Below are 19,727 nucleotides of genomic sequence, written 5' to 3'. Positions count from 1 at the left end.
TGGGGAGACCCCTGAGTTTCAGGAGGCTGCAGAAGGTGTGCAGTTTGTCTTCCTTAGCATTGCCTTCATGAACCACCAGGCAGGGCTGTGCCACTTCCCAGCTGTGCAGCCTGAATCGTGGTTTGGCTGAGAAATGAGACCAAAAGCACTCTATGCTAACACAGTCTCTCTCAAAATCCTGCAAGCAAGATTGTGTGAGCTGGGAATAAACCTCTGCAGCCGTGCATGGCAGCGACTCTCAACCCTTCCGCAGCACAGGATAATAGCATTATTGTAAGCAGTGTTTCACGGTCACAAGGGAATGAGCTAATTGCAGACACAGCTCTTGGAGAAGTAATTGCCTTGTGCTCTTTTTACCCTTCTCTGGCTCATTTCTTTCCTCTCCTGTGTGAGTGAAGCATGATTTCTGAGAGAGAACAAGAGGTCAGCAGCAGACCCTACAGCACCTTCCAGCTGGACCAAAAGGCTTTTACAGAGTCATAGAATTGTTAAAATTGGAAGGGACCTTTGGAGATCATCACCAGGCCACCATCCCGCCAAAGCAGGGTCACCTGGAGCAAGTGGGGTCTGAATGTCTCCAGAGAGGGAGACTCCACGACCTCCTTGGGCAGCTGTTCCAGTGCAAAAGGCTGAGGTGAAACTTCTCGTGTTATAATTTACGGCCACCGCTCCACATCCTGTCACGGGCACCACCGAAAATCTCGGCGCTTTCAGATATTTTTATGCATTAATGAGATTGCCACTTATTAAGTCCTGTCTCCTCCAGCCTTAGCAGGCCCATCTCCCGCAGTTTGTCCTCACGAGGGAGATAGCGCTGGTGACAAGCCAATATCAACCACGCAGCGCGGACAGGGCGCCCAGCGGCGGCTCCCTCAGTCATTCACGGCCCCGGGACTGCCGGGGTGCGGCAGCCCCGAACCCGGAGCAGGCAGTGCTGCTGAGGGGAGGGTAGAGGAGGGGACGAGCCACCCCCGGTGCCTGCCGCGGGGCGGGGCCGCGGGCGGGCCCGGAAGATCCGGGTCGGAGGGGACGGGAAGTCGGGACGTGGCCGCCGCAGCGGAGCAGGAGGCGGAGGGCGGGTGGGAGGCGGTGGAGGATGGCGGCGGTGCTGAGCTCGGACCGGCTCGAGGTCTCGGTGGACGGGCTGACGCTGAGCCCCAACGCCGAGGTGCCGCCCTGCGAAGCGCGGCCGGCGCCGGGCGAGCCGGCGGCGGGGCGGGGCCGAGCGGGCCCCGGCTCCCCGGGCGCGGCGGAGGCCGGCGGCGAGGCGGCGGAGGAGGCGGCGCTGAGCCTGGAGCGGCGCTGGGGCTTCGCGCTGGAGGAGCTCTACGGGCTGGCGCTGCGCTTCTTCAAAGGTGAGCCCGGCCCGCCCGGAACCGGGGCAGCTACCGGCAGCGGGGAGCCCCGGGCGGCATCGCCCTGCGGGGTCAGGCCGAGCCCCGGGTGCCCCGAGAACAGCGCGTCCCTGCCTGATGCCGGCCGTGAGCCGGGGCGGGAGCAGAGGCTGCCCCGGGCCGCGGTGTGGCACGGCCGGGGGTGGGTGTGCGGCACCCCGCCTGAAACCGGAGCGATGGAGCTCCGTGCCGGTGCCACGGCAAGGGAAAGCTCTCGGAGGTGGGCGAGGAGCGCTCGCCGGGTGCGGTGCCCTGTCCGCTGCCACCTCCGCGGGCGGAGGTGCCGTGCCCTCTCCTCAGTGTGCCAGCTCCAGGCTAGCTGTGATGCTCCAGGACCAGAGGACACAGTCCTGAGCCGTGCCGGGGGAGGTTCAGGTTGGATGTCACGAAGAATTTCTGCTCAAAAAGGGCGATTGGACATTGGAATGCGCTGCCCAGGAGGCGGTGGAATCACCGTCCGTGGAGGTGTTCAAGGAAAGAGAGGATGTGGCACTCAGTGCCGTGGTCTGGTTGGCGCAGGGGTGTTCGGTCACAAGTTGGACTCGATGGTCTCAGAGGTGTTTTCCAGCCTAAGTGATTTTGTGATTCTGTGTGCCACCGTGAGCCCAGCAGGCAGCCTTGAAATACCCAGGGTGTAGACCTGGAGTGCTTTTGCTGGGATCCCCTGTAGCCAGGTTTGCTTCTGTCGGAAGATGGGCATACCTTGCCACACTCCTTTACTATGGAGGGAGAAGTGAGCTGTGGGGTTTTGAGGGCAGAACTGTGCTCACTACCCTGAGCACATTTTGAGGGAAGAGCTGTGCTCACTACCCTGAGCACATTTTGGGGGAAGAGCTGTGCTCACTGCACTGAGCACATTTTGAGGGAAGAAGAGCTGTGCTCACTACCCTGAGCACGTTTTGGGGGAAGAGCTGTGCTCACTACCCTGAGCACATTTCAGCACTGTGTCACTCCTGTGGCTTCCAGGCAGGCGCTGCTCCAGGTGGAGCAGGGAGTGCAGCCTGATGCCTGCCCAGGGAAGGCAAGCTGTGCATTTGGAAAGGTCGGTCTTGTGGCAGTCAGTTGTTAGGTGACCTCCCAGGGAGGCTGCTTCTTCCACGGGCAAGCACTGCTGGCAGGTGGGAGCACTGCTGGAAGGACAAAGCTGTCTTTCTTCACATCCTGCACCTGGTAGTTGTTAAGAGCCTGTAAGGCTCTAAGCAGTTTTCTTAAGCCCTGGTTCTTCGACTCTGTTCTGATGCCCTTCCACAAAGTAGTTATTTTGTTAGCATGCTATTATACAGGGGTGTTATTTTTTTAAGCTGTAAAAAACATGAGGGATCATAAGATCTTATATTTTTTTCCTCTTGTATCAGAGCTTATTAGATTGTGGAAGCATTGTACTCAATGTCTTCTTTCTGTAAAAGAAGTTGCTTACAAGAGTTCTGGTTGTGTTTAATGATGCAGAAAGAAATGTCTGTGCAGCAGCAAATTCCTTGTCTTGGTCAGCTGTGGTCTTTTTCTGTCTTGGGTTGAATATTCTATGGGAGCCTGTTTTTAGAGTGTGAGGTTGTGTTTACAGTGCAAAAGTTCCATGTGAGTGACTTTATCTATATTGTTGCTATGTAGCAATAACCTCTATCTATTATATCATGTTTTAACAGAATTTATGTTCTGGCTTTATCTCCTCTCTGATGATGAAGTCTGTGGGGTGTTACTTGTGGTGTAGGTTCCAGTTCTTTCCCTTGTCCTCTCTTAGCAATGATTTTTTGTTGTTGTTGCTGTTCTTTGTAATCAAAACTTAATACCAACATGTTTCAGTTTACTCCTGCTCCTTTTTTAACCTTCTGCAATTTCTTGTAACTCATGGTTGTGCTCATGAGATGATAATTTTCCCCATTCAATTGTATTGTCATTCTTTCCAGTGAAAATCTTGTTTCTCTATTCTTGTGGCTGGAGTAACTCACACAAAGTCATTGCCCATCATTTCATCTGTAGATTTTTTTCCTAAAAGTGACATAACATGAAGATTTTTATTTATAGATCTGATGGGGAGCTGCAGGAGCTTGCAATACTTGGGTTACTGATTCTGCCAGCTTGTTCTATATCTGCACAGCTCCAAAAATAAGTGGTCTCGTTTCCAAATTATTTTCATGCTGTCAGAACAACTGTGGGAGTGGGCACGCCTGCTTAGCAGCCCTGTGCATGCCAAGGAGCAAACAGGGATTCCTCCTGTGCTTCAGGAGAAAACAGATGTGTCTGAAGGGTGGCCCAAATTAACAGGTCAGTGCTGAGATCTTGTTCTGACCATTCTTATAAAAACTATGCTGGTAGTTAAGCAGATTTTTTTTTCTGCTTCAGTGTGCAGCCCGAGTTGTCTGTAAGTCTTGGGGTATTTTTGTCCCAGAGAAGTTGAATCTGATCAAAATATTTTGAGTTTGCTTATTACAGTGACAGCCAGTGGTGGCATACTGCAGGTGACAGAGTTGCTGGGACAAGGCAGGGTGACAGTGTGTATAAACAGTGAGCAAAACACAACAGAAATTAGGCTAGGATATTAAAGAGACCCAAAAGCCACTTTATTCTGTCTCTGATAAAGACAATTCTAAAACAGATCTAAAATGCTCGACTCTGGGTCACTTCAGCTGTCAGGCCTTAGGCTGTGCAGGAGATGTGCACTATCTTTTTTCTTTTTTTTTTTTTTTTTTTTTTTAAGATTCATAATGGCTTGTGAAGGGATCTTTTCAGAATAACAGAGGCGTAGAAAATAGATGGTAACAGTGTTCCAGTCCATTTTTCTGTGGGAAACAAGAGCCTTCTTTCCCTTCTGCACTCTTTCCCTTCCTGCTCTGCTAAGCCTAGTGCAGGTCAAGCAGCATTTTGGCTGCCATTAAGAAGCTGCTCCACTGTGCTGGATGCAGTGCACAGTGGAGAACAGTCATGTTACAGTCACTGTACGTTTCTTTGCCTGTAATTGTGAGCCCTGGGGCACCTGGCACAGCACAAGTGTCTCTGGTGGCTTCCTCTGCTTGCTGGGCTGGTACAGGTTATGCCAGTGAAGGTAACCTGTTCAAGCTCTCTCCTGAAGCAGGAGAGGGTGGCTTGCATAGCTCTGCCAGCAAATCTCTCCCAGGATCAGCCTGGCTGTGTTGTTTTCCACATCCTGTCATTGAAATACCACTGCACCCAACCTTCAATACATGGCAGTCCCTGAAGTGTTCGTGCACTGTCTAAAGTGATTTGCAGAGCAGGCAGTACACAAACCATATCATTTTGGTACCTAAAAGCTCTCCTGGAATGTTAAGTACTCTAATTTTCTTTGACTGCTCTACGTTCTTTCCTCTTATCCTAACAAGAATGCATCTTCAACCTCAGCAGAACATCTTTCTCAATTAATTGTTTGACCTCTTTTTTTGAGCACTAATTTGATGGTATGATTGTAATTTGTAAGTTAAGTAGGCTCTTGTTGTCAAGAATATGAAATCCCCTATAATATATCTACATTTGTGAAGTTGAGCTTTGATCATATTTAATTGGAAGGGCCAGTAATTCTTCTGTGGAGGCAGGACACACTTTCAGGAGGGGAGGATTAGGAGTGTAAGGGTGAACTGGGCTCTGCAGGCAGCACTTCAGTCCTCACACTTCTCAGCTTTGGTCCGGCTCATTAAAACGTTGCAAATGAATAGAATTAAAGTATGTGACTTCTGCTTTTAAAAGCTGTGAGGTGCAAAATCGCTCTTCACAAATTGTTTTCTAGCTGCTTCTGGATGACTCAATGCTATCCCAGTGGAATTAGGCATTTAGAGTGGGTGAAGTTGGAGTGAAGGTGCAGCATGGTGTGCCGTGTTTCTTTCTAATGGAAGAAAAAATCTGGAGTTCCAGAGCAGTAACAGTATCTTGCACAATGCAATCTCCTAAGCATATTTTTTAAACTCCTTTGTGTCTAAATTTGTGAGCTTTTATCAATCCATGTCAATAATACAGTGACATAAACCCCTCACATTGCTATAAACACCTTCATCTTGCTGTTGTGCTTGCAAAGTGAGCATCTTCCTGGCCTGGTTGGGTCAGGGATCCCAGTGGCACAGGGAAGGCTGTGCAGCTGCTGTGTTCTGGATTTTTCAGTGTGTTCCCTGGAGCTCTTTGATGTTCCTGCACTTCCCCCAGCTGTGCGAGGTGTGTGGGTAATGCCTGCTCAAATGGCGCCTTCACGGATGCTTGGATACATTTGGCACTTCTGCTTGTCTAGACACACTAATGCTCTTTTTGGCATATTTGACTCTGCAGATGAATTCAGGTCCTCTGGTTCAGTTAAACACCAACAATTCCTGGTCTTTGGGCTGATTATACGGTGTGGTTTGTGCTGTAGAGTTCAACTGCAAAATAGTTAGTGTGAAACTTAACTTCACTGTCTGACTGGCTGCAAGTGTTTTTCTGGTAATTTGCTTTGAGCTACATTACCTACAAGTCACTGAAAGCTTGTCTTGTGTTTTTCTCCTCTGTCTTTCCCCCCTCTCTTATTTAGCTTGTTTGTTGTTCTCCCCTTGGATCACCATTCTTTGTAAATGCAGATTTTGTCTTCTCCCAGTAATTAGGGCATGAGGTCTGACTTGTCTGTTCTGTGAAAATGCAGATGTGCTGTGTGTTGCATGGGAAATGAAGGTTTTTTCACTCTAACTCTGCTCAGGAGTGAGTTCAAATACTGATGATGTTAAGTGGCTTAGGTAGCAGTTTAGTACAGCAAATAGCTGTGTGTTTTGCCAGACAGATGCAGGTGCACAGGTTGTGAAAAGTTAACTGTGCTGTAGGGACCCCTTGAGAATCATGCTTTGCTCAGAAGCCTGGCAGAGTTTCAGTGCAGCACCTTTGTCAATTGACCTGCTTTGTAGCAGGATGCCCCAGGATATTAAGTATTACTTCAAAGTAGTTTATTTGGGCTAATGGTTGTGCTGGTTACCTAATAAGCAAATTCTGAGTGGAGTGTAAAGTGTGAAGAGTTGAGGAAAAGCCAGAGGGCTCTTTGGTAGGCCTGAAAGCTCACCAGAATGTGGTGATTTGAATCCCTGAAGAATCACAGACTTGGGGTGGGAAGGGACTGCTGGGGATTGTCAGATTTAGCCCTCCTTTTCAGTTCAGGCTTCAGACACTTGGGTTTTGAACATCTTCAATCATGGAGGCTTAAAAACTTCTCAGGGCTGTCAGTTCCAGTGCTCAAACATTCTTCAGTTTAAAAAACAAAAACAACAGCAGTAAAGAAACCCCAACAACTTCAAGCAAACAAACCAAAACCCCATAAAAATGCTTAAGTGGCATTTCTTATACTTCAGTTTGTGTCAGCTGCCTCTTGTCCTTTCATTGTATACACTGAGTAAACTCTGGTTCAGTTTTTACATCCCCCCCCCTCTTTTCTACCCCACCAGATATTTTTGGAAGTAGATATTTCTGGGGAGAAATGCTTCTGTTTCTGAAGCTGGCAGTTATATTTGCTGCAAGGTTCTGTGACACTGGGACAAGAGCAAATAGTTGAAATTCTACAACAGTGATGTGGACTTCTAGGAATGGATAATAAGTAATTAAATATTTGCCTTCCTAATCATTTGATTGTGGCTTCAAAATAAATGGCATGCATGTAGTAGTTGCTTTTGATGTTTCAGCTGAGTAAGTCCAGCAATGTACTGAACTTTGCCTGTCAAAAATAGAATGTCTTGCTGTGACCTGCAAGCACTTTCCCACTGGGATTGTTTCTGATTTCCAGAAGTGTTTGCTCTGAGTTTTTCAATACTGTAGTAGGGGTATTTTCCTTCCTCTCTAGTTGTAAGATTCACTTCTTTTCCTGTTAGTAGCTGTTCACAAGTGCCAGCCAAGCAATTTTGCAGGATGTGTCAGCCTGAAATTTAGGTGTGGACTGTTCAGTGTGGGGCTGTGAGCACCTTGCTCTGAAGGAGAGCTGGGAGTGAGTGGCAGCTTTGTCCCCAGCTCCATGGAGAGCAGTGCAGTCATGGGAATTATCTATCTTCTACCTCTGGAGCAGCTTCCTCATTTCTCCTTCCAAAAGGAGATGGTGCTTGTTTATTTGTTTTCCTGATTGAGAAAAATGTCTTTTTCATAATGAGCAGTGTAGTCACACACAGCAATGCCTGTTTCTTTGATTTGTTTTGACAATTTCAATGTGTTGAGGTAAGTCCTAGCTGACTGATTCACATACCATTTTAAATCAATGCAACTATCTTCTTACAAGTAAAAGCATGGTGGGATCCAACTGGGAATGCTTCAGAGGATGTTCCTGTGGAGCCACTGGAACATTTTCAGGCTTATGTTGCCTTCTTATTGTCAGAGTTCACTGGATGTGTTGGAGCTGATGGAGTCAGCTGCAAGGCTTTTCATTGTGAGGGGCTGTTCCAGCTGCCTTGGCCAAGGAAAACTCTCCTTGACTCCTAATTTTTCCTCTCTGCAGCTCTCCTTGCCTTCACCCTTGGTTGTTCTGCTTTCATCAATGTGAGGAGCATGAAAGGAGAGCAGTTTATAAAGCTAACATCACATCTTTCTTTGTAGAAATCCTTCCTGTGCACACCAGAGTAGACTTGGCAGACACATTTGAATTCAGTTGATGTTTTTAAATATTTTGGAGATCTAGATGCATATGGTGTGATGTTCAACAAATTAATGTAAATATCTATGTGATGACTGACTGGAGATAGTGGGATGCAAAGCACTCCACACTGAAGTTTTCTTTAGCTGAAGTAGATGTGTTTGTTCTGGACAGATCTATGTTTTAAATAGAACTGACTTAATTTGTCTAACCTTTTGTGACTCAACTTTTTTTTTGTCTCTCTCTTTTTTTATGGTGGTAATGGTTATGCCACCTACTCATTCATATTCTGTGTTTAATTAATCAGAACAGTGAAAATTTCTTTTTTTTTTTTTTTCCTTGCAGAAAAAGATGGCAAAGCCTTTCACCCAACATATGAAGAAAAGCTCAAACTGGTGGCACTGCACAAGCAGGTTCTGCTGGGACCTTACAACCCTGACACTTGCCCTGAAGTTGGATTCTTTGATGTGCTGGGGAATGATAGAAGGTAAAAGGGCTGGGGCTTTTGTTGTTCTTCACTCTGCTTTTCCTGTGAGGAGATAACATCATCCAATTTCTACAAGTGTGTGGGTTATCTCAAGTGGAAAGTGAAAGTGGCCTCTTCAAATACATGTAAGAAGTGTGAGTCACAGTTCAGTACAGGAACTAACAGGAGATTATTGGGTGATTTTTATTTTTTTTTTTATTTTAACCACACTGGAAGCTGCTCTGCTGGCAGTCCAGTTTCTCATAATGCATTAATGTGCAGGCCCATGCTTCATCCAAACCCCACACCATGACTACAGCAGGCCAAGGCTTTTGCCAGTGGTAGAAGCATTCGTGACAGCTTGTCCTAACACCAAAGCTAATTTCTGAGGTCAGAAAATTTAAACCTGCTGCATTCAAACCCTGAGTAAATCTTTTATGAGACCTGGGAGGTCTCAGCTATGTGTCTGGTGTTGCTTGCAGCTCAGGCTGCGCTTCTCATGTTCATTGTTGCTCTTTTGAGTGTTCTAGAGTGGAGGCAATGTGCAAGACAGCAGTGGTTTTTCTGAGGTGGACCCAGTGTGCTGCTTTTGCACAAAAGGATGCAGCTTTTCTTAGAAAGAGCAAGGCTGTTTCTTTCAACCATCTAAAGTGCTGTAATCAGTAGGTGTCACCATGTTTGTTCATTCAGGAAAATGCATACTTTTTTTTCTACAAACTAGAGTGGAAGGAGATTAAAAAATACTTAGGTTCATTTATATCGGGGAAGTTTTTGGACATAGCTCAGAATTTAAAAGTAGGGTTGATGGGATGTATGAAATTTCATGTGAGAGCTGAGTTATGTCTGTTTGAAAGACAGAAGAAAAGAGAACATTGTGCAGGCAGAAGAGAACATTTTACTGTCCTTGGGACGAAGTTGTTGGTTCTCTGAAACTGCAAATGATAATGTTTGGTTCCTGGTCTTCCAACTTTTTTTATTTGCTGGGTTGTCAGCACTCACTACTGGCTTAAAAAGAGTTGAGTCTGTTATTTCAGCTGAATTCTCTCTCTCAGGAAGGAATGGGCTGCCCTTGGAAACATGTCAAAGCAAAAAGCTATGACAGAATTTGTCAAGCTCCTACATAGGTGCTGCCACTTGTTCTCAACGTATGTCACTTCCCACAAGATAGAGAAAGAAGAGCAAGAAAAGAAAAGGTAACATTTGGGTGCTTTGGTGTTGGCAGCTATGGAGTGTGTAACTCTTGGCCTGCAGACTGTACCACAGCTAGCTGAGGTTGGAGTTGTCTTGGGTAGGGAAATGCTTGAAATGTAGGTGGCTGTGGTACCATTTGATCTCCTTAAGCCTTTTTACTTTGCCAGTAATGGGTGGTTTTTTTAGGAGTTTTAAGAATTTTGTTGATACTGTCATCTGCTTGAGAAGAAATGCTTCACAAAATGTCTGTCCCAATATGTCTGTGGACTAAATATACAGAGAATATTAAATTGTCAGTTTTAAACTTCTCTTCTAATGTGGGTTAGCAGCTTGATAAAGGCTGCCTTATTATTGCTACTATTAAACCATAGTACCCACATAATTATTGAACATGTGTTTAAAGCTTGGAAAATGTGTTTAAAGCTTGGAAAATGTGTTTAAAGCTTCCAGGCATTTTTTTTCCTGCAGTACAGGTGGCATAGTAAAAGGTTAGCATGAGTATCAAATCACAGCACAGAATTTACCTTTGTCATGCTGCTGAGTGCAATAAAACTCTGCAATAATCTGATTTCTTTTGTGTGTGCGTGTCCAGTAAGACACTTCTCCAAGCCAAGTTTAAGTATGAGGAGGTGGTACCAGACCAAAAAGCCTCACTGGGCAGGCAAAAGGTTGGAAATAACTCATCCTGGGATTGTGGGAGTGCTGGAATGGCTCACTGAGGGGGTGTTGCAGGAGAGAAGAGGAAGAGCGGAGGCGGCGTGAGGAGGAGGAGCGGGAGCGGTTACAGAAGGAAGAAGAAAAACGGAGGAGGGAAGAGGAGGAGAGGCTGAGGAGGGAAGAGGAGGAGAGGAGGAGAATAGAGGAGGAACGGCTTCGCATGGAGCAGCAGAAGTGAGTAGTGGAAACAACACTTAAAAGAAAATAGCTGCCTTGCATTGGAGACAATTGGAATATACAGTTCTGATTATATCTCATTGTTCCCATCACATCCAGATGCTGGAAACACAGAGCTGGCTTTGCACATGTAATATTTAAGAGAATGGTAAAGCTGTTGCACATCAGTCAGCAACTATTTTCCACCATAAAAATGTCCTTGCAGGGGGTGTCTCTGAAGTAGAGCCAATGCTTGCTGTGTAGTGGGTTTGAGAAGGGAGCAAATAATGAAACCACAAGTTTTGCTGCTTGTTTAACGTGGTGAGAGCCAGAGGAGTGTAAGAGACAGACATAAATTTATAGATACAATAGAAAGTGTTGCACAGTGCTAAGTGACAAGAAGTGTGGTATGCCTTGAAGTTGAGAGGGTTTTTCACATGAATGGGAGCTGTGTATTAAGTGGTCATAGCAGGTTACAGAGATAAAGAGTTTAGACAGAAAATGAATGTGGGTACCAAGTGTATCTAAACTGGTCATAGTTTGCTGAAAAGCAGTAAATCCTGCTCTTTGGGATATTAGACCAGTCTAATACTGGTGCTTTAGAATGTGATTTTTGGGGATGGAAGAAGAGTGAGAAGGAAAGAATTTTTCTTGCAGTTGTGTGATGCTTCTTCCTTCCTCTGAAACACTGATAGCTAGTCACTGATGGATGTAACATGAGACAGGCCCTTGATCTATCTTGTCATTTAGCCATAGGATTTCTGCTAGTTCTTTGGAGAGAGGAGAACAGCCTGGGTATATGTAACCCATGTGTTCCTCCTGAAGTTTCAGCAGTTGAGTTTACTGGAGATGCAGATGCCCCATCTGGCAGCATTTTTTTTGTTGTTCTTCCTGAATTAATCCACTGTCAGTCATGTTTTTTGTGTTTGTTTGCATACTGACCAGTAAAACTAAGATAGCTATGTGGTGTGTTTTTCACAGATTCACCAAAAAACATGGGTGAAGCAGATTTATTCCTGTGACAGTGGTCACAAGGGTTTCAGGATGAAGAGAGAGATGAGAATGTTGACTTCATGTTCAGAAGGCTTGATTTATTCTTTTATGATACATACACTACATTATAACTATATTAAAAAGATACAGAAGGAAAGTTCTCAGAAGGCTAGCTAAGCTAAGAGTAGAAAAGCATGGATAACAAATATCTGTGTCTCAGCAGGGAGTGAGACCCAGCTCTGACGTGAGTGGTCAGTAAATCTAAACATCCACAGGAGACCAATCACGGATCCACCTGTTGCATTCCACAGCAGCAGATAATCATTGTTTACACTTTGTTGCTGAAACTTCTCAGCTTCAGCAGGAAAAATCCTAACAAAAAGATTTTCATGAAAAGATGTCTGTGACATATTCCTACCAATATTTATAGGAGCTCTGCTGGAAGGATGGTTTCTGCAAAAAGCTTATGTGGGTTTTTTCCCTTGCTTTGTTTGATAAATTTAGTCACATGGGTTTTGTGTTGCACTGCCTCTTTATCAGACTGCAGATTGAAATTGTGGTTGTTTTAACATTTGATGTTTCCAAACAAGGTGTAGAAAACATTGCTCCATTGCTCCCTTCTTTATGTTCGCAGCGTATTTTTAGGCAAAACTCACATCTGGGTTCCGGTCCATTACGTAGATTCATTTTAACTGGGTTTTGCAGACTGGAACTCAGAGCTGTGAGTGGCCTGAGAGGCAGCTCAGTGCAGGGATTCCCCATGCCTGAGCTGTTGGTAAGGTCTGTGTCCCTGTGCCGTGCAGGCAGCAGATCATGGCAGCGCTGAACTCGCAGACGGCCGTGCAGTTCCAGCAGTACGCGGCACAGCAGTACCCCGGCAACTTCGAGCAGCAGCAGCTCCTCATCCGCCAGCTCCAGGAGCAGCACTACCAGCAGTACATGCAGCAGCTCTACCAGGTGCAGCTGGCACAGCAGCAGGTATGGCTGGGCTCTGTGTCCCAGGCTGTCACTGGGAAATGTGGGCTTAGTGTCACTGGGGAACATGGGCACTTTGTTTCAGACTGTCACTGGGAAATGTGGGCTCTATGTCCGTGGGAACCTGGGCTCTGCGTTCCAGGTTGTCACTGGGAACCTGGGCTTTGTGTCACTGGGGAAGGGAACGTGGGCTTTGTGTCCCAGGCTGTCCCTGGGGAACGTGGGGTCTGTGTCCCAGGCTGTCACTGAGAACCTGGGCTCTGTGTCCTAGTCTGTGACTGGGGAACCTGGGCTCTCTGTCACTGGGAAACGTGGGCTCTGTGTCCCCCAGGCTGTCACTGGAAATTGTGGGCTCTGTGTCCCAGGCTGTCACTGGGGAACCTGGGCTTTGTGTCCCAGGCTGTCACTGGGAAATGTGGGCTCTATGTCACTGGGGAACATGGGCTTTGTGTTACTGGGAAACGTGGGCTGTGTCCCAGGCTGTCCCTGGGAAACGTGGGCTTTGTGTCCCTGGGGAACCTGGGCTCTGTGTCCCAGGCTGTCACTGGAAAATGTGGGCTCTGTCACCCAGGCTGTCACTGGGAACCTGGGCTTTGTGTCACTGGGGAAGGGAATCTGGGCTCTGTCACCCAGGCTGTCACTGGGAAATGTGGGCTCTGGGGAACCTGGGCTCTGTGTCTCAGGCTGTCCCTGGGATACATTAACTTGTCTGCTGTTATCTCCTTGGAAAGATAATTGCCACAGGGAGAGCTCCCCTGCTAGTGACTAATGCTGCTTCAGGTTCAAACGCCAAAGCCCCTTTATTTGTTTCATCTTTTGGAGTAGTTTTCTGAAGCAGCTGTTAATTAAGAGAACACTAAGCATTCTTTACTAATGACTTGGTTCAATGTAATTATTAGAGATGAAATGTGAGCTGCTCTGCTGCAGAGTTGGTGATGTGTGTGTGTAATTTAATGACACACCAGTGCCTCTGAGCATGAGCAGATATTGTATTTGCAAGGAATGCCCTAACAAAGGCAGCAATGATGCATTTGACTCTGTTTTTAGAAGGTTAATTTATTACTTTATAATACTTTATTTTATAAAAGAGTACTATACTATACTAAAGAAAACAAAAAAACCCTGAATGCTAAAAAGATAATAATAAACTTGTAACTCTTTTTAGGATCCTAACACAGCTTAGTACTAATTACTAACAGTTAATGACTAATAATAACTAATAACTTACAGGTAATACAGTACTAATAACTTACAGTTAATGAGTTAAAACAACTCACACTAAAAACTAATTAAACAATTACCTGTAAGGAAACAATTTCTGAACACATTTTGCACATGAACACAACAAAAAAAAAACAAATGAGATAAAAAGTGGTTGTTGTTTTTTTTTTTTTTTCCCTCTAAAGCTTCTCAGCTTCCCAAGAGAAAAATCCTAAACAAAAATTTAAAAATAATATATAAATACCACAAACAGACCTCTTCAGGTGACTCTTCTGAAGATCAGTTCATTTGCAGCACTGGAGCATCACTGCTGGCTCGGAGGTTGCTTCTCCCTGCCAGCCAGAGCATTGCTGACTCCTCTCTCCTTCTGCTCCTGCTGCCTGACTTCATCACATACTCATACCTGGTGAAGGTGCTTGCCTGCAAAAAGCTGCTCCTGCTTTGGCTGGGAGGACAGGCTGAGCTCTGTACTTGAGCTAAAGACCTACAGTTCAGTAGCTGATTTAGGTCATTTGTATTTTGTGGAGGCTGATGCTCTCAGTAATGTCCAAGGAAGGGAGCCATGTGAGCCTCACGAAGTTCAGCAATGCCCCTCATCCCAGCAAGGGTTCATGGACAGGTTTATGGAGCTCTGAGCAGCCTGGTCTGGTGGAAAGTGTCCATTCCCATGGCAGGGGTGTGGAACTGGATGATCTTTATAGCTCCTTTCTAAGGCAAACACGACTGGATGGAGCTGAGGTGGTGCAGGACAGGCAGAGACTTTCTGCCCTGTTAAAATTACTCTTTGGGCTTCCCTCCTGCAGCTTCTGTAACACCTCTGATGAATACTTTATTGGGATGCCTTGTGAGTCAGGTGCACTGGGATCTATTGGTGCAGTTGGGAAGTGCTGTTCTGCTTACAGATTTTTCCTATATTGTCCTCATATTCCTGCAGGATACCTATATTCCATTTGCTCATCAAAATCTTGTGATGATTAGGTTATCCTTTAGAGTGCCACTGTCACATCTTTTCCCTGTCCCAAAAAAAAAAAAGCCTGTGTTGTCTCTCTGGGCTGGCAACAAGGGTCAGGGAGGTTCCTCAAGGGAGTTCTCTGTTTGATTCATAAATTGGCAAGTAGCTCATAGACCTTCAGTAGTCAGCTCTTTTTAGACCTGGATGAGCTCAGGCTGGATGGAACCCTTCCAGCCAGCAAAAAAAGCAAAAAAAAACCCAAAAAACCAAACAAAAACGAACCCAACAAGAGGAAAAAAAAAAACAAAAAAAAAACAGCAAACAAGTCACACTTCCAACTTAGATGGAAATGTTATAGCAATGAAATGCCTCCATAGTTAAGTGCCAGAGTTTGTGTGTACCATAATTCAGTTGAAAGTTGAATTTTTTTTTTTGTTCAGGTTGTATCCACCAGCCTAGAACCAAGTGACTTCCCATCCCTTGGGACTGAGCAGATGTAACTGGTTAATGTGTGCTGCTTTTGGGTCTAAGGGTTAAATTTTAAGGATATAAATAAATTGTCTTTATATCCTCTGCTGGAAAGTATAAAACTGGCATCTTGGGAGGGTTTGGTTGTGCTTGACCTAAATTCCTGTTGTTTTAGGCAGCTTTACAGAAGCAGCAGGATGCAGTGGTGGCAGCAACAGGGACACCCCTGACTACTGCATCAAAGGTGAACAGCCCTGCCCCAGGGGACACCCCATCCATTAATGGGCAGGCCAGTGCTCATGCAGACAGCCCTGAAAAAGAGTTGGATCCAGAGGTTTTGGAAGAAGCACTGGAGAATGGACCAAAAGGTGGGACTAGCTGAATTTCTTACTTAAAAATCAATAGCAAAAGCCTTTCTTAGGGTTCAGGTGTCTTAAGTAGGGTTACTGTGATTCTTTGTTTGGCTTCATTTGCCTGTGGAAAAGCTGGGTCTGATTCCTGGGGCTGCTGTCTCTGATGGGAGGACAATATTGCATAGGCAAAGCTCAGCTTTGGGAGGGGAGGGAAAGAGGAAGCAGCAAAAGCATTTCAGCAAAGTTGATGGGATCCAGAACCTCCTGTCACTCTAGACTTGAAGGAAAGGGGATAAAAGTTCTAGCACAAAGCTGTTCTGGGCAGAAATATGTTCAGTTTTACTTGAAGTGGGTCAGAGCTTAAAAGATGGTTACAGATGGTTAAAGATGGTTCCAGTGAAGGATTCTGTACCTGTCACCTGTAGCAGTACATTGACCTTCTGAGGCTTTTGTGCATAGGCACTGATCCTTTAAATGTGCTGGATGGGTGAATTGGTAGCATTTAGTAGTGTTGTAAATAAATTTGCACTGGTTCATGCATCCTTTCAGAGCTGAAACTTGCTTCCAGGTGATTTTTTTTTTTTAACAGAAGAAGCAACTTTAGCACTTGGGGCCCTGAAGTGCTGCTCAGGCACACATTTAAAGATGCAGCATAAATAACTGCAGCAAAGCCTAACTGGAGTATTTCCCCTCCTGTCTCCAGACTCTGTCCCTGTGATTGCTGCCCCATCCATGTGGACACGACCCCAGATCAAAGACTTCAAGGAGAAAATCCGCCAGGATGCAGACTCTGTGATCACCGTGGGCCGAGGAGAAGTGGTCACAGTCCGAGTCCCAACCCATGAGGAGGGGTCCTACCTCTTTTGGGAGTTTGCTACAGACAATTATGACATTGGTTTTGGGGTGTATTTTGAATGGACAGACTCCCCTAATACTGCAGTCAGTGTGCATGTCAGCGAGTCCAGTGATGATGAGGAGGAAGAGGAAGGTAAGCATGCTAATTGTCTGTAAACTGTCAAGGTTTGCTGTGAGGGTCTTGTGGAATCTCCTGCTTTCCCTGGCTTCCATCTGGTTTCAATTTTGAATTGCAGCTGCAGTTCTGCAATAACTCCAGTCCCCTCCTTAGGTCACAGACCCAAAGCAGCTGAGGCTGGGGAAATCCTTTTCCTGAGTCAGCTCTTCAGTAAACTGGAACCCATGGTGTGACAGAGCACTGTGAATCTACACTCTGAAACCTTGGGAGCAATCCTGTCCTGCTGTACAGGAGGTGTTTCTAGGGAGGAAGTTTCCTTGAGGCTGCAGCAAAACAGCCTCAGAGAGCAGGTCCTGCCAGTGGCTGGGACACAGGTCAGAGCCTTTGCCTGTGGAGGAGTCCAGCATCACAAAAATGTTTTGAAATGAGCATGTGATTTGCCCTGACCCAGGAAGCAGTGGCTTTTTGGGAGTCACTACCAAGTAATGGCACATCAGTGGTGGGTGATTATGGTACTGAAAACTGGAGTTTGGCATCTCCACAAACTGACCTGGCTGGGCTGGGGAGGTGGGTGTGGTGAGTTTTGATATCAAACTGATAAAATCATGATCAAGTGATCATGCTGTTCCTCCTGCTTCTGGGTGCTTCATCCCCAGCCCTGGTATGAATCCCTGTGACTCCTCTCATTCCTGAACTGACAAAGAGGGCTTTGTCCCCTGGAGATCAGTCTGACTTGCCTTCATAAAGCACCCACCCATGTTCACTGACACCTCTTTTTGTTCCCTTGCAGAAAATACTAGCAGTGAAGAAAAAGCCAAAAAGAATGCCAACAAGCCTCAGCTAGATGAAATAGTGCCTGTGTACAGACGAGACTGTCACGAAGAAGTGTATGCTGGCAGCCACCAGTACCCAGGGAGAGGAGTTTATCTTCTTAAATTTGACAACTCCTACTCTCTATGGAGGTCAAAAACAGTTTACTACAGAGTTTATTATACTAGATAAAGGTGTGGCTGTGTCTGAGGCTGGGCTGTGCAGAAGATGTCGTTTTATTTGGAATTTTCTTCAAGCATAATGGATCCTTTTGAGTCTGTGTTTCATCCTGTCTGTATCTGTATGGTTTGTGTGAACTTTTAACAAGTAGACACTGGGATCTTCCTGCTCCATGACACTAATGCATATTGCATTGGGCTTAACACAGGATCTCCCTAACCTTTTTTGGGGATTGGAGCCATTGGCTCCAGTGCTGAGGTCACATCCATTGCACTTGTTAAAGTCTCATGAAAAAGGGGGAGGGAGTTGCTGGCTCACTGGCTGGGTGATCTGATGTTTCCAGGTCTGGATGCCTTGAATAACTCGTTGATGGTTAATTTAAAGGTCCCATCAGTAACTGGTAGATTTGGATGCAGTTTGCTGTGTAGCAAGTTTTCTCTTAACTGTAATTGAATGTCAGATTTTTTTACACCATTAAAACTTGAAACTTTGAGTTTATGCAGTTTAGAAACAAGTTGTCTCACTTCTGTCCTCATCAAAGGAGGAACATCCAGTTCCTTAAAGCAGTGTAGTGTGTAAGGCAGGGATGAACAACGTCCTGAAAGTACAGCAAACAACCTCTTCTGAAGGCATAAACTGAGTGATGTTCAGAAGTATGTGTAACAAGGAGAGCCTTCATCTCTGCCCCACTGATAACCCCAAAATTAAAGTCATATTTTGATGCAATTGACTTTGAACAGGGCACAGACTGCTCCTGAGTTTAATGGGGTTATTAATGGGGTAGACTTAAAAAAACATAGGGCTACCAGCTTGAAACCAGTTTTGTAAGACCTGAATACACGTGTGTTGTGCACCTGGAGAGCAGTCAGTCACTTTGACAGAGTATAGGAGTTAATGTTGCACTAATGATGGAAATCACTGCCACTCCTTTTTAGTCTGGTGATGGTGGGGTGCAAACTTTCTGCTTTAACTTGTAGCTGTGGGCAGAAAGGCCAGGTGCACACACAGATCCTTAAGGTAGCTTTAACCTCAGTTTCACATGGTTTGTTTGGGGCATTTGGTATTTCCTAAAGTGAGAAAGCAGTGCAGGTGTCCCTTGGCTTGAGGCTGCAGTGAGAATCCTCTGCCCAGAGCCCAAGGCTGCCTGTTGCAATAATAATTTGTGCAAGTGCTCTCTGCATGGGTGATGCACCTTGTTACTGGGGGGAAATCAATGGTTGCTTTGTGTCTCAGAGCAGCTCTGGCAGTCAGGCTCCCTCTGATCAGCTGCAGCATGAGCAGTTCCATGGCAGATGATGCTGGGCTGGCAGGGTTTGTGTGAACAGCCACTTTGTACATACATGATACTTTCCTTTGCTCATACCAACCATGGAGATACTTCTCCTAGAGTGCTTAACTTGTCATCTTGCTTTTTGGGTCAGCAACACCTTACCAGCTTACAGCTAGTTAGTGCTGCTTTATCCAAAAACACTGTACAATGTTCTGCTCTTGTGTACATACAGTATATAAACCATGAATTTAGAAAGTACCTTGCTTTTAAAGAAAACTGTATTTAATGTAAAAAAAAAAAAAAAAGAAAACAAAAAAAAAAACCTTTTAAAAAGGCAGGCACTAATATATTTCTTCTGGTCTTCAAATTACTTTTTTTTTATTTTTTTGTCCATACAGAAATGTTACAACTTCTTCCTTTAAGAATATCTGTTCTTGGGAGCGGTGTTTGTTGCTTTAAATGGCAGCACTTACTGTCACGTGTTGGATGCTAGAACTTCTACATTTTCAGACTTTTTTTTTATTGCCTCTGGCTGTTGATAGTACAGTACAAGTGCGATTTCAGGATAACTTGAGATAGTATTTAATCCTAATTAAAAGACATTTATCTGTAATGCTGTTGGCTTTTCATTAATTTGCAAACCTTGGCATTGCTGTGTATGGCTCTGGAGCGGAGATAAGCTTGTCACCATCTCTCCCATGTCCAGAGGTGCTCACTGTGGTCAGGGGCTCTGTCATTCCCAGGAATGTCTCTGGCTCTGTCATTCCCAGGAATGTCTCTGGCTCCCTGCATGGGACAATCTGTCAGTCCTGGGAGAGCCCAGCTGAGCTGCAGAGTCTCACTGGGATTTCAATGGGTAGCAGAAGGGGTTGGATGTGGGCAGCTGAAACCTGTAAGCTCTCTCCTCCAAAAGTCTCCTGAAATCCCTCCCTGGAGGGCGGAACAGGACCATGCACAATTTAGAGTGAACAAGAAGAAAAGCAAGGAGCTAGAGGCAAAAAGGCAAGTTATGCTGAGGTTTGTGTCACTTTTTACTGCTT

At 45.5% G+C, this 19,727-nt stretch overlaps 1 protein-coding gene across 1 annotated transcript; it reads left to right on the top strand.

Annotated features, from left to right (window-relative positions):
• Positions 1-1,096: 1,096 nt before the first annotated feature.
• On the top strand, positions 1,097-19,300 carry ACBD3 (acyl-CoA binding domain containing 3). The gene is made up of 8 exons (XM_063152584.1): positions 1,097-1,355; positions 8,308-8,449; positions 9,481-9,621; positions 10,352-10,510; positions 12,289-12,463; positions 15,277-15,469; positions 16,158-16,442; positions 17,218-19,300. The coding sequence occupies exons 1-8, from the start codon at positions 1,097-1,099 to the stop codon at positions 17,427-17,429; spliced, it is 1,566 nt and encodes a 521-aa protein (XP_063008654.1). The 3' UTR covers positions 17,430-19,300.
• Positions 19,301-19,727: the final 427 nt, after the last annotated feature.

The sequence above is a fragment of the Melospiza melodia genome, chromosome 3 (genome assembly GCF_035770615.1).
Source record: "Melospiza melodia melodia isolate bMelMel2 chromosome 3, bMelMel2.pri, whole genome shotgun sequence".
Classification (NCBI taxonomy): Eukaryota; Metazoa; Chordata; class Aves; order Passeriformes; family Passerellidae; genus Melospiza; species Melospiza melodia.
This window is presented reverse-complemented; position numbering and strand designations above follow the sequence as displayed.